We start from the raw sequence: 13,559 nt of genomic DNA on the forward strand, positions 1-13,559 counted from the left end.
GTCACAGACTGAAACAGGCTCCAGGCTCTGAGCTGGCAGTCAGCACAGAGCCCGACGCGGGACTCGAACCCACGAACCGCGAGATCATGACCCAAGCGAAAGTCGAACGCTTAACCGACTAAGCCACCCAGGCGCCCCTGTTGTTGCTGTTGTTTTTAACTGTGGAATAGTGGTCCACTGTATGGATGTACCATAATTTGTCCATTCACCAGCTGATAGATATTTGGATGATTTCCAGTTTGGGGCAAAATAAAACTACTATAAATGTCTTTTTTGAAGATTTTTTATTTTATTTCATTTTATTTTTTTTTTTAATATTTTTATTTCTAGGAGAGAGAGAGAGAGAGAGACAGCGTGAGCAGGGGAGGGTCAGAAAGAGAGAGGGAGATACAGACTCTGAAATAGGCTCCAGGCTCTGAGCTGATAGTCAGCACAGAGCCCGACGCGGGGCTTGAACCCACGAACCGCGAGATCATGACCTGAGCGAAAGTAGGACGCTTAACCGACTAAGCCACCCAGGCGCCCCATCTTTTTTGAAGATTTTTAAAAAATGTTTATTTATTTTTGAGAAAGAGAGTGAGTGAGGGGCAGAGAGAGGGAGACAGAGGATCTGAAGCAGGCTCCACACTGATCACACAGAGTCTGACGCGGGGCTCGAACTCACTAATCATGAGATCATGACTTGAGCTGAAGTTGGATACTTAACCGATTGAGCCACCCAGGCACCTATAAGATGTATGTTTTTATGGTTCGTGGACAAAGTTGGTATAAGAGTTGGTTTTGCTGAGTTGCATGGTAAATATGTTTTGCCTTTATGAGAGACTGCCAAAGTATCTCCAAAGTGGTGACAGCATAATGCATTCCTATCAGCAATGATGACAATTGTTCTGCATCTGTGTCAGCACTTGGTACTGTCAGCTTTTCTACACTTTAGCCATTCTAGCAGTTATATATATATACTGGCTTTTCCTTATAATCCTAACTTGCAATTTCTCTAAATGACTAATGCTGAGTATCTTTTCACGTGTTTATTTGCCACCCATCTCTTCTTTCGTTAATGTCTGCTCAAATCTTTTGCCCATTTTTTAAAAATTGGGTTGTCTTTTTGCTGTTGATTTTAAGACTTCTTTGTATCTTTTGGACACTATTCCTTTATCAGACATGTGTTTTGAGTCATTAAAAATTATAGGGATATACATCATACCACATTTCCACCACACCACTGTCTCTTGCACGTAAACACTGATGAAGGAAACCGGACATTCTTACACCTTCGTTTTACAAATACCTTAGTGACACTGGACGGAGGGTCAAGCAGCAGTTTGTTAACTGCTAAAACTCATGAGACTCTTTTTACCTAACCGTTAGGTTTTAAGGAAAGCTACATCTGGAGACATGGCTGTCCTATAAACAGCTTTTGGCCCCCCAGGCTCTGCACCTCCTAAAGCCCTGTTCTGGTCCGCCAGACTCCTGGAATGGTCAACAGTCGTCACACTCCATTGCTGGCCATTGTTCACTGGGAAAGGTAGGAGGCTCCCAATCCATCCTTCAGTGAAAGAGCAAACAGCGGGGCCTGTGGCTGCTTGGACATCAAAGTTGAGCAAAAGGCCAGGCAGGCTCTGCCTCTCCGCCTACACATCCTGCAAACGCCATGTGAAGGAGCTTCCCTGAGGGGGTCATGACTTTCAGCTTGTCATAGCACACATCAAAGTTCGCACCACACACGAACTGGGTACATGGGTTCGAATCAAGTTGCCCAAGAACGGATACTCAGCCATTGTATCGTTTTAATCCTGTGTTTTCCCAAGTAATTAAGCCTTCTTGCTTATGAACTTGTGACTAAGTAAAGCATCACTGAGAGGTTGTAACATCAAAGTGCCTTCCACCGTCTGTCCATGTTTGGTAAAATTGGATTTCTTTCCTTTCTTAAAGAAAAACTAATTGAATTCAGCTGAAGTCTGGGTATATTTGCATGAGCTGGTGAAGGCTATGCTAAGTCACAGTGATCATCCTGGGACCCTGTGGCTTAGCCTTTAGTTGGGCTGGGTCAAAGTGCAACACAGAACGAGGCACCCAGACTCAGGCTAAACAAGTGCCTGTGGCATGAGGCTTATGGAGGTCTTATTGTGGAAAAGGGTCAGCCCCCAGGGACTGCTCAAGCCACTAGTACACCCAAGCTGTTACTAGGGCTGGCAAAAGGGTCATCCTAGTACAATGTTGGTAAATCTTTGGCAGAACGGCTATTGAAAACAATGGCCATCACATTACTTGAGTCCTTGATGTCAGCAGTCTGAGTAAGCTTCTTAGGCAAAGGCTGTGATGCTTATTATCTGAATCCCCTCACAGCCTAGCACATGAACACCAGACACAGTATAGTTTTAAAAAATGTTTGCTGGATACATAAAATGATAGCATAAAGGGGTGCCAGAACAAAGTTCCTCTTTCCTGAAGAACCAAACTCTCCGTATCCCTTTTTTGCCTTGTTTGTCAGGAAACTTCAATCTAAATTAATACTTAATTCCACTAATTACCTGATTTGCAGTAAGTACAGCATGGTCCCATTTATGTAAAATTACACACACACACACACACACACACACACACATCAATCTCTAGACAAAGGGAATTCAGTTGACTGCTACTTTCTTCTCTATATTATTTTTACAAAAACAATAAACCTATTTCAGAAAAGAAAATCTCGTTCAACCCTGATACAATTATCTTTCCTTTTACCAATATGATTTCTGATCTTGATCCAGTTTTAACTCTCCTGTGTACATTTATATTTGTATTTTAATTTGAGTCACTGCTAACCCTTTTTGGAAATAAAAGGAGAGAATAAATTATAAATTAAGTTCCCATATATACTTTAAAAATTCTGTTCCACAGTACCGTATCTTCTATTCACAGTACCGTATCTTCTATTCAAAATTAAATAAAATAGTACTGTCTTTACTATTCAAAATCAAGTTAAAAGACAAATACACATATAAATAACAGTTCACAAGAGGTTAATCTCCTTAAGTGTAGAGACTATTGTGCTCTATCCTGAAGGACGCAAGGCATGAAGTAGGCACTCACTAACGGCATTTGAGGTAAAATGACTGAATGGTCTCAGGACCTCTCCCTTGAGCTTGAGGGCTGCCAACATCTAAAGGAGGTGAAGGTTCTCTGCTGTCAGCTTTGAATCAAGAAGTGCAGCCCCTCTACCCTCCCTTCATCCACATCCAACTGAAAGGTGGTGGTATTTCAGGCCTGGCCAGTATGATTCCAGAGGCCTTGGGGATTGATGAAATGAGGATTACCACACTTCGAATCACGAGAAACATTCTGGCAGACTGTGCTGGCAGAGACATGATCATCTCTCCAGACCACCTCCCACGACACTTTACCAATGAAGCCTACTCACTCTGACCAAGATACTCCTGGCATTCCTTTTTATCAGGTTCTATTTTTCCTTTTCCTCTTTTAATTTTTTTTTTAAGTTTTAATTTTAGAGAGAGGGCAAGTGGGGGAGAGGGGCAGAGGGAGAGAGAGAATCCCAAGCAGGCTCCATACTCAGTGTGGAGCCTGATGCAGGGCTCAATCCAAAAACCCTGGGATCATGACTTGAGCTGAAATCAAGAGTCAGACGCTCAACCAACTGAGCCACACAGATGCCCCTATTTTTCCTTTTCTTTAGTACTCCTTACTTTCTAATACGGTATGTAGTTTGCTTATGCGTTATATTTATTGTTTATTGTCTGTTCCTGCCTCTCTCTACTCAGGGACCATCACTACTTTAGAAATATGCTCTATGAGGGCAAAGATCTTTGTCAAGAACAGTGACTGGCAAACAGTAGGTGCTAAAAATATATACATATGTGTGTGTGTGTGTGTGTGTATATGATATGAATAAATTAACCTAAAAAGTTTGCTATTTTCCATAAAAATCTGTCCCTACGCACTAGAAGGAAAAGGCACAAAATGGATGTTTAAAACACCAATAATTAGTCCTAGGAACCAAAACAAGTAAATACAAGCCAACACTTGCACTTTGCCCAACAAGTATCGCTGATTTGCTAATGACCCTGGATAGAGACAGGACAATCAGTTAAGCCAACAACTCATTAGATTTAAAGAGAAGTGTCCCCAAAGCACATCTACCAGCTATCTGCTCACTGATTGACAGTGTAGTGTTATTTCCTACTCTGTCTCAGCACTGAAAATACTACGTAAAGAAAGGCACACATTCCCTTCTCTTTTCTCTACCACCTGCTATCTCTTGTGGATGGAGATACTCGCAAGCTGGGAAAGAAAACTGGTGGGTGGCATGGAGGTGGTGGTGGGTGGAGTATCACTGTTGAATAAACACATGTGTTTATGTGTAGAGACATCTAAGATGGGCAACAGAGAATAACAACTCACCATTTTTTTTTGTTTTTTCTTTAATATTTTTATTTATTTCTAAGAGAGAGAGAGAGACAGCATGAGCAGGGGAGGGTCAGAGAGAGAGGGAGATACAGACTCTGTAATTTTTTTTTTAATGTTTTTTTATTTTATTTCTAGGAGAGAGAGAGAGACAGTGTGAGCAGGGGAGGGTCAGAGAGAGAGGGAGTCACAGACTTGAAACAGGCTCCAGGCTCTGAGCTGGCAGTCAGCAGAGAGCCCGATGCGGGGCTCGTACCCACGAACCGCGAGATCATGACCTAAGCGAAAGTCGGACGCTTAACCGACTAAGCCACCCAGGCGCCCCGGGAGATACAGACTCTGAAACAGGCTCCAGGCTCTGAGCTGGCAGTCAGCAGAGAGCCCGATGCGGGGCTCGTACCCACGAACCGCGAGATCATGACCTAAGCGAAAGTCGGACGCTTAACCGACTAAGCCACCCAGGTGCCCCACAACTCACCATTTGTAACAGGTAGCACATACGCTATCTCACTAGGTTCTCACAAAAATATAGCAAGAATCTACTCTGCTCACAGAGTCAGTCCTCTCATACCTCTGCTTTGATAATATCCTGTCCACATGGCTCTGACATCATTGATGACACTATACTCTGTCTCTCTACCTGCCATTCTTTTTCACATTGGACTTGAGCTCCCCATGTCTGATTCTCCAACGATGAGCAGAGAGTCTGGCTCAGAGCAGCTGTTTACCAAATGTTTGTAAAAATAAATGATTTCAGATGAAGAAATAGGGGTGCCCCCAGAATTCTTAAATTCAACCATGGGTCAGAACCAGGACTGGATTCCAGGATTCTCAACTTCAAAGCCTATTTACACCAAGTTTTCTTTTAAGGGCTTGGAGCTTAAGTTGCAAATAAGGAAATGGAATGCTGAGAACAAGTTCAGGACAGAGGAGCAGACCTGACTCAAGACCTATCTCAAGTATGGCTAAGTTTCTCAGCCAGTCTGAAGCAGTGCCGTCTTGATATTAGAAAACCCGTTTTGTTGGTTTCCACCACATTTATGGGCCTTCCAAAGCAGACAAAAGCCTTAATGATCTGCTTAAAGGAAAAATTAAAACTGGTAACTCAAACTATCCATTTCAGTGGCTGCTACTAAAGTGCCCAGTCTGCTTTTTTGGATAGAATTTCTTTTTGCTCTTTTCTAATTAATTCTTTTGCACAACTACAGCTAGACACTGGGATGGAGAGGCAGCCTATAGTACTGGCCCAGGGTCTGGCAGCAGTGAGGTAAAGTAAAACACATACACTTTGTAGGCAGCCAGACCAGGTTCTAACTCATCTGTGTGATCTCAGACAAAACACCTTATCTCTCCGGGCTTCAGTTTTCTCAGCTGCAAAATGAGAAATCTATCTATCTATCTATCTATCTATCTATCTATCTATCTATCTATCTATCTTGTGGCAGTTGTGAGAACTGGAGTAACTCTCCACACATGGGACTATTTCAATCTTTACAAAAGAGCTACCCCTTGAAGAAATAGGGAAGTGGGCAGGAAAAGAGCATGGCCTCCAATGGGAGGGAGAATGCCCCCCCTCCTTCCCTAGGTTCCATTAGAACCTCCAAAGAAATAGCCTAGTGGGCCCTCACTGTGACTACAGATTCCTCAACATGGACAGATGGTTGGACCTTGAGGGTGTTATGCTGAGCGAAATAAGTCAGGCAGAGAAGGACAAATATCATATGTTTGCACGTATAGGAGGATTAGGAGGAACTTGACGGAGGAACAAGGGGGAGAAGAAGGGGGGAAATGGTGGGGGAAAGGGAGAGAGGCAAACCATGAGAGACCCTTGAATGCTGACAAAAACTGAGGACTGATGGATGTGGGGGGGAGGGGGGGATGGGCATGGAGGAGGACACTTGTGGGGATGAGCACTGAGTGTTATGTGGAAACTAATATGACAATAAACTATTTGTTAAAAAACAAAACAAAACATGGACAGATAGTAGAAAATGAAAACATGAAGGTAACTCACATGTGTACCTTCAACCAATTAACACACTTTCAAACATTCTGTGACTTCAATAATGCAAATGACTTGCCTAATGTCACAAAGCCAATGAAAGATAGAGTTAGGATCCAAAGCTATATTCTTCCCTCTCCACATGTCCTATACTTTCCATTGAACCAGGTGTAGACCTGACCTTCTGCTCAGTCCATCACCCTGCCTCTGGAGAAAACAACAGGGAGACAAACAAAGGTGGGAGAGGGTTCTGGAATGTGGTCTGCAGGGATCTGGCTAAGGGAGCCCTGTATGGAATCTCTCACCTGTCGTTTCGGCTGATGGCTGCCACCATGAGTGCTGTCCAACCAAGTCTGTGCCTTGCATTGACATCTGCACCTTCTGACAAGAGCCTAGAAAGAGAAATATTTTCAGTGTATGGCTTATCATGGACGTAAGAGAGGAAGAAATAACACATTCAACAAATAAGGAGGCTAGATGAATCTGGAAACAGTTAGAGGCCTTTGAGAACTAAGTACCCATCTTAGCTCCTCTGGCCAGTCTCCCCCCAACCCCAGGCATCCCCTACCCTTCTCCTTCTCCCCTTAAATGAGTCTGGCCCTGCTGTTATCCTTCTAGCCTTCTGAGAAAGAATGTGCCTTCTCTACGTTAATACCCTGACACCTGCACTACCTTGGTCCAGAATGTTCTCTCCCTGATTCTTTGCCTATTCTACTCCTACTTCCATGGTATGGGGTACAATCCTGGCTTGAGGGCTCCCTCCTGAGAAAGCTTCCTTAGCTCATCCAATCCACAGATCTCTTTTCCATCCTTAGAATTTCCTCATGCTTAGCACTGAATGCCCAATGACACTGCTTATCTAGGTAATTCCCAGTTTACAAAAGGATCACACTTCTCAAGTTTCTCTGTATGGTAGCTATTTGGAAATTCAAAATCTCAAACCCAAGGAAAACATGGAAAGAAGGCTTGAAATGCTAGATTGGGGTGCCTGGGTGGCTCACTTGGTTAAGCTTCCAGTTTTGGCTCAGGTCATGATCTCACAGCTCGTGAGTTCGAGCCCGGCGTCAGGCTCTGTGCTGACACCTCAGAATCTGGAGCCTGCTTTGGATTCTGAGTCTCCCTCTCTGCCTCTCTGCCCCTCCCCGACTTGTGCTCTGTCTCTGTGTGTGTGTGTCTCTCTCAAAAATAGACAAATATTACAACAACAAAAAAAGAAATAAAGAAATGTTACTTTAGNAACAGGGAGACAAACAAAGGTGGGAGAGGGTTCTGGAATGTGGTCTGCAGGGATCTGGCTAAGGGAGCCCTGTATGGAATCTCTCACCTGTCGTTTCGGCTGATGGCTGCCACCATGAGTGCTGTCCAACCAAGTCTGTGCCTTGCATTGACATCTGCACCTTCTGACAAGAGCCTAGAAAGAGAAATATTTTCAGTGTATGGCTTATCATGGACGTAAGAGAGGAAGAAATAACACATTCAACAAATAAGGAGGCTAGATGAATCTGGAAACAGTTAGAGGCCTTTGAGAACTAAGTACCCATCTTAGCTCCTCTGGCCAGTCTCCCCCCAACCCCAGGCATCCCCTACCCTTCTCCTTCTCCCCTTAAATGAGTCTGGATATATATATATCTGGAAGGCTCCCTGAGGAGGTAATGCTAGAGAGTCAGCCTGACAAATGAGGTTGAAGGAGAGGAAGGAATGTATCAGGCAGAGGGTAAAGCCTCTCAACCAGAAGAGAAGGCAGCATGACTGGGCACAAAATCTGAGGGAAGAGTATCAAGAGAGGAGACTGGGAAATCACTCATCTCTCACCTCTTATTTGGAGGATTTCTTCTGGTGAAACTCCTAGGCCTCTTTTCCACACACAGTTAAGCTACTTTTATGCAGAAAGAATTTTTTATGGCCAAGAATATAAAGAGGCTAAGAACCCTGTGAGACAAAAATCTCTTTTGCACAAAACCTCCTTCCTAACTTACAAAACCTTCCCTGGTTTAGCAGGTGCTGTGGAAAGCACATGGGTCTGAGAGTTTAGAGCCTGGAGTTCCGATCCTAACTATGATTCTGATAGGATGGCTTCATTTCTCTGGTCCTTAGACCAGAAGGCCAAAAAATCAGGAGCAGCCAAAGCAAATCAAAGAGATTTCTGCAGGAAAAGACGTGAACTGTGCCTTGAAGAATGGAAGCAGTTTAGAGAGGAGGGAGGAAGTGCACAACAGTCAAGACAAAAGGAACAAGACACTATTCAAGAAACAGAGAAGCAACGGGGAGGTATATTCGGAAATCCTCAAGTAGATCCATCCAGGTGACAGTTCATAGCAGAGAAACAGGTAGCTGCCAAGGTATGCAGGGCCTATAACAGGGCCTCTAAAGCCAAGCCACAGGGCCAAGGCAGTGGGCATACTCCTTTTGTGGGTCATAGGTTTCTTTGAGAATATGACCAAAGCTGATGATTCTCTCCAGAAAAGTGAACAGGAGCACAAGTACTCAAAAAAGATTTTTTTTTTTTTTACAATATCCAGGAGTTCACAGGTCTTCATGAAATCAATAACAGATCCTAGGTTAAAAACCCAACCTAGAAGAGTTGACAAATGACAGGCATGCATCCTACTGTCCTGCACTCCTGCATCTAAGTCAGAAATCATGAATCTCTCCCGGAAGTCTTTTCTGTGGAGCCTTTTAAAAGAACCTCAAAATCCTTCTCAACCCTCGTTCCAATCAGGCATCATCAATCAGCTAAAGCCAGCAATGAGAAGAAACCTATTTGGCATTCCTCAGACTCTTACCACAGGCAAGAGGGTTGTCACTGAAGGTTTCTATGCAAAAGAAATTATAAAATTAACCTGGTACCTTAAGCAAGCTGACTCTGAAAGGGGAGAGAATAGAAAGTGAGGACAAGAAGGCAGTTTCGGGGCTCTGGGAATATAGACCAAGGGAGACAAATCAGGGCAGGAAAATGAGAAAGCAGAGAATGGCCAGAAGAAGCTCAGTGCAGCCAGAATCTCTTCTGTCTCCAGTGGGTAGTGAGCTGTTTTCCCCTGTCTGGGCCCTGAGAATTCTGGAAGCAGCTCTGATCTGGAAGTAGGGCTGAAGAAAGAGGACTGAGATGTCTCCTCCTCACGCCCCTTGAGGACCGAGTATAGTGTAATGAAAAGGATGAATAAAAGGACTCTGTTATAAATCAAACTTGGACTCCAATTCTAGTCCAGCTAGATAACCCTGGGCAAATCAATTCGGAGTCTCAGTTTTCTCACCTATCAAATAGGGACACTAGCTTCTAATTTGCTGGGATCCTAGCCAAGTACCTGGCATATAGCAGGTGTTCAATACAGCTTCCGCCCACTACCTCACCCTACTTCCACCCCTTTGATGGAACAAGTGTCCTAGTCTGAAGCTGGCAGTGGCCCAATACCCAGGGATTCTGAGACAGGGTCACCGAAGATGACTAGGTAATTCATTCAGCCTGGCTCCAGGCACTCCTCTATTCATTTATTCAACAAACATGTATACATACCTGCTTTGTGCCCAGCTGCATGCTGGCTCCTGGGGAGGAGACAAGACAAAGGTTCTTGCTTTCCAAAACCCGAGCCAAGCAGTGTTTTCTCTTTACATGTGTGTGTATTTATTTCTCTTTACACGTGTGTGTATTTATTACTTTTTTTCCACAAATAACTGCATTTTAAGATTAACTCACACTGTTATGTATACAACAATTCCATTTTTAAAAATTGCTATATAATTCTCCCTGGCACATTCACCAGATTTTCCCTTCTCTGTTCTCCCAGAGATACCTACTGAGGCAGTCTCCATCTCCCAGCCACCAAAAGTGATGCTCAATGAGCATCCTTTTATGGGGGGCCTGGGTGGCTCAGATGGTTAAGCATCTAACTCTGGATTTCAGCTCAGGTCATGATCTCACAGTTTCTAAGTTCAAGTCCCATGTCAGGCTTTGTGCTGACAGTGTGGAGCCTGCTTGGGATCCTGTCACCCTCTCTCTCTGGCCCTCTTCTGCTCAGTATCAAAAATAAATAAACATTAAAAAAAAAAAGAACACGTGCCCTTTTGCACCAGTATGAGTATTTCTCTGAGGCGTGTACTTGCAGTGAGACCCCTGGGCTTTAGGGTTTACATTACTTGGTTTGACTACATTGTGCCAGGGCCCCTCCAGGAAAGCTGCTCCATCTACCTTCCCGCCAGCAAGTCAGGGGTGTTCCTGCATCCTGCTCTCCCAGCCAACGCTAGGCAGTTGCCAGCTTCCTACTGACTGCAAGCCCAATAGGTGTAAAGGGATCTCACATTATTGTCTTAGTTTGCATGTCTCTGATTAGCAACAATTTTGAGCTACTTGTTATATGGCCATCAGCGTTTCGGGGTTATCTTTTTTCTGTACAATGCAGGATTTTCTTCTAAGAGGAGGACTGCTGGAAGAGAGGGCTTCTCTAAACTTGCTATCCTGTCAATGAACAGAGCCAAAAGAGCACAGAGCAGTGAGGCAGCCTGGGCCCTAGTTCCAGGGCTGGTGCCTCCTACTCTATCATGCTATGGAAGGTATTTCATCCTAAGCTTCAGCCTCCTTGTAGGTTCATGTAGGTTTCAGGAGGGGACACTGAAATCTGAAGCAAAGGGCTCCACCAACCTGAAGGGTCATTCCTAGGAGGCAAACTTTGGTATTATTCAGCAACATCCAGCTTTTGAGCCCTGCACAGCATCCTGACTGAGCATCATTCTTTGCAGCCTCTTGGGGCTCAGATGTAATGGAAAAAGCAATGACCCAGGAGTCCAAGGGCTGGAGTTCAGATTCTCACTCTGTCGCTTACTAGCTGTGACATGGGGGATATTAATCTCTATTGTGCAAGGTGGCTGTAAGGATTAAAAGAGATACCACACGGTAGCACTCCATAAGGAGTGGTGGCACTTGGTAAATCAAGGAAGGACCAGAACCAAGATTACAAACCATCACAAGTGAACCCAGCTACAAACGACTTTGTCCTTCGGAGCTGGCTGGGGTCCCTCCCCCACTTCCCCTCTGTGCTTAAAGTTAGGATTTCACACACCCAGGTCTCCTCCATTTCATTTTGTTGCTTTGCAAGTGAATGCCCAGTAGGCAGTCATTTCAAAGTTGTGGGCCAGCTGGGCTTGCGGGTGGCTGCCTGCTGAGAGTGGCTGAAAGGGCCTCTGAGGTCTGAGAAAGCCACCCCTGCTCTCCCCTGTGATTTTCACCAACGGACAAAATGCGGCAAGTGAATTAATCTCTTTTAAAAAGAGCAATGCTTGTGACAGAGCACGGTGTCTCCGAAAAGGTTAGGATTCCATCATCCCTGAGATGATGAGTGGAATGCTTAATGCAGGTTGCCACTCAGGGCAGAGCAGCCTGTGTCCGGGGGTTGGGCACTGCAGGCCTTTCTGGGCTCCCTCCAGAAAGGAGGCCGGGGCCTTTGTGGAAGGCCCTTCCCTAATGAACTAGGTCTCCTGCTTGGCAGAGCAGTAGTGGGTGACACTAATTGGGGGTGGCCAGGGCAGCAGACAGGAAGGAGGCCACACTAGCGGTCAGGAGCTGAACCCCAGATCTCACACAGCTCTCAGGCAGTAGGGTGGAGCAGGGGAACTACCAGGCTACACTTGGCCCACATGCAGGCTCCAGCATTACTGGCTGGGCAGTGGTAAATGGATGACCTAGCTTCTCTGAACTTCACTTGGTCCCCTCATCTGAGTGACAGCTACTGCTCTATGAGCCTATTTCCACATCTGTTAAAAAATGGAGGACCCCAGCGGCCCTACTCCATAAGTCACCCAGGAATACCATGAAGAAACAATGAGGCAAAATACGTAAAAATACATGACATGCAATAAAGCACTGGACAAATAGGACAGCCTGTACTATTATCATTTTCCAATTAGTATCTACTCCATTTTAAGGAAGTTAACAGAATAAACTAGGATATGTGAAAGGTGTACACAGAACTTGGAACATAAGTGCTCAAAATTTTCTGTGGAATGATAAACAGTCTCATATCAGGCAAGGGTAGAAAAGGGTACCCTAGCACAAGACCTAAAGATTTCCATAGGAAAGTAACAAATCAAGGGGAAAAACAAAGCTGCTCTGATATACTAGAAATCCAGGAGAGATCTGAAGGCTATGGCCCAAACATGAAAACGTTGAGAGGGAAAGGGGATGAGGGGATATTAAACTTTCCCTTCCTGCTGTGAAAGCTTCTGTATTCTTTTAAGTCTTATTGTTGTTTTTAGCAACAATGAACATACTACTGCTCTTTTTTTAAATTTAAAAAAATTTTTTAAATGTTTTATTTATTTCTGAGAGAGAGAGAGAGAGAGCGCGTGAGCAGGGGAGGGTCAGAGAGAGAGGGAGACGCAGAATCTGAAACAGGCTCCAGGCTCTGAGCTAGCTGTCAGCACAGAGCCCAGTGCGGGGCTCGAACCCATGAACCATGAGATCATGACCTGAGCTGAAGTAGGAAGCTTAACCGACAGCCACCTAGGCACCCCATAAACAAAACTTTCTTAGGGAGAGAAAACCCTTACCCATTCTTTCTCCAAGAAGCCTTCCCTAAGACGGCCTTGATGCTGCCTCATTGGCCTACACTAACCTGCATCACACATCAGTTTCTTTTTTTTTTTAAATGTTTATTTATTTTTGAGAGACAGAGCACGAGGGGGGAGGGGAAGAGAGAAAGGGAGACAGAATCAGAAGTAGGCTCCAGGCTCTGAGCTGTCAGCACAGAGCCTGATGTGGGGCTCAAACCCATGAACCATGAGATCATAACCTGAGCCAAAGTCAGACACCGAACCAACTAAGCCACCCAGGCACCCCAAACACATCAGTTTCTTTGTCCTCCCACCTCCTCCTCTAGTCAGTGTGACCCTCCTGTCTCTTCACTCCCAGTGCTGGCACCACAGCCACACTCTCAAGGCTTAGGGGCTGAATGAGTACATGTCTATAGCACTTCCCTACACACGTCTCTCACCAATACCTGTCTTACGTTGGATGTTACCTGTTTTATATTGGTCGGGCCTGTCTTCAAAGAATTTAGGCTCCTGTGCATATGTGGGAGTGTGCGGATGTGGCTTCTCAGACTCAGGGCTTGGGATATTTAAGATGCAGGCCTGGAGCTCGAGGCCATGGATTCTAGTA

The 13,559-nt window shown here is 44.8% G+C and overlaps 1 protein-coding gene across 2 annotated transcripts in view; it reads right to left on the bottom strand.

Moving 5' to 3' along the window:
* The window catches only part of CLPB (ClpB family mitochondrial disaggregase), a 143,836-nt gene that overhangs the window by 105,926 nt on the left and 24,351 nt on the right, over window positions 1-13,559 (bottom strand). For both annotated transcript variants that reach the window (XM_077762229.1, XM_077762230.1), the window contains exon 3: window positions 7,737-7,823. In XM_077762229.1, coding sequence (XP_077618355.1) covers window positions 7,737-7,823 — 87 coding nt within the window. The remainder of the gene's footprint in view (window positions 1-7,736; window positions 7,824-13,559) is intronic.

Source organism: Crocuta crocuta, unplaced genomic scaffold, assembly GCF_008692635.1.
Source record: "Crocuta crocuta isolate KB4526 unplaced genomic scaffold, BGI_CrCroc_1.0 scaffold306, whole genome shotgun sequence".
NCBI classification, from domain to species: domain Eukaryota; kingdom Metazoa; phylum Chordata; class Mammalia; order Carnivora; family Hyaenidae; genus Crocuta; species Crocuta crocuta.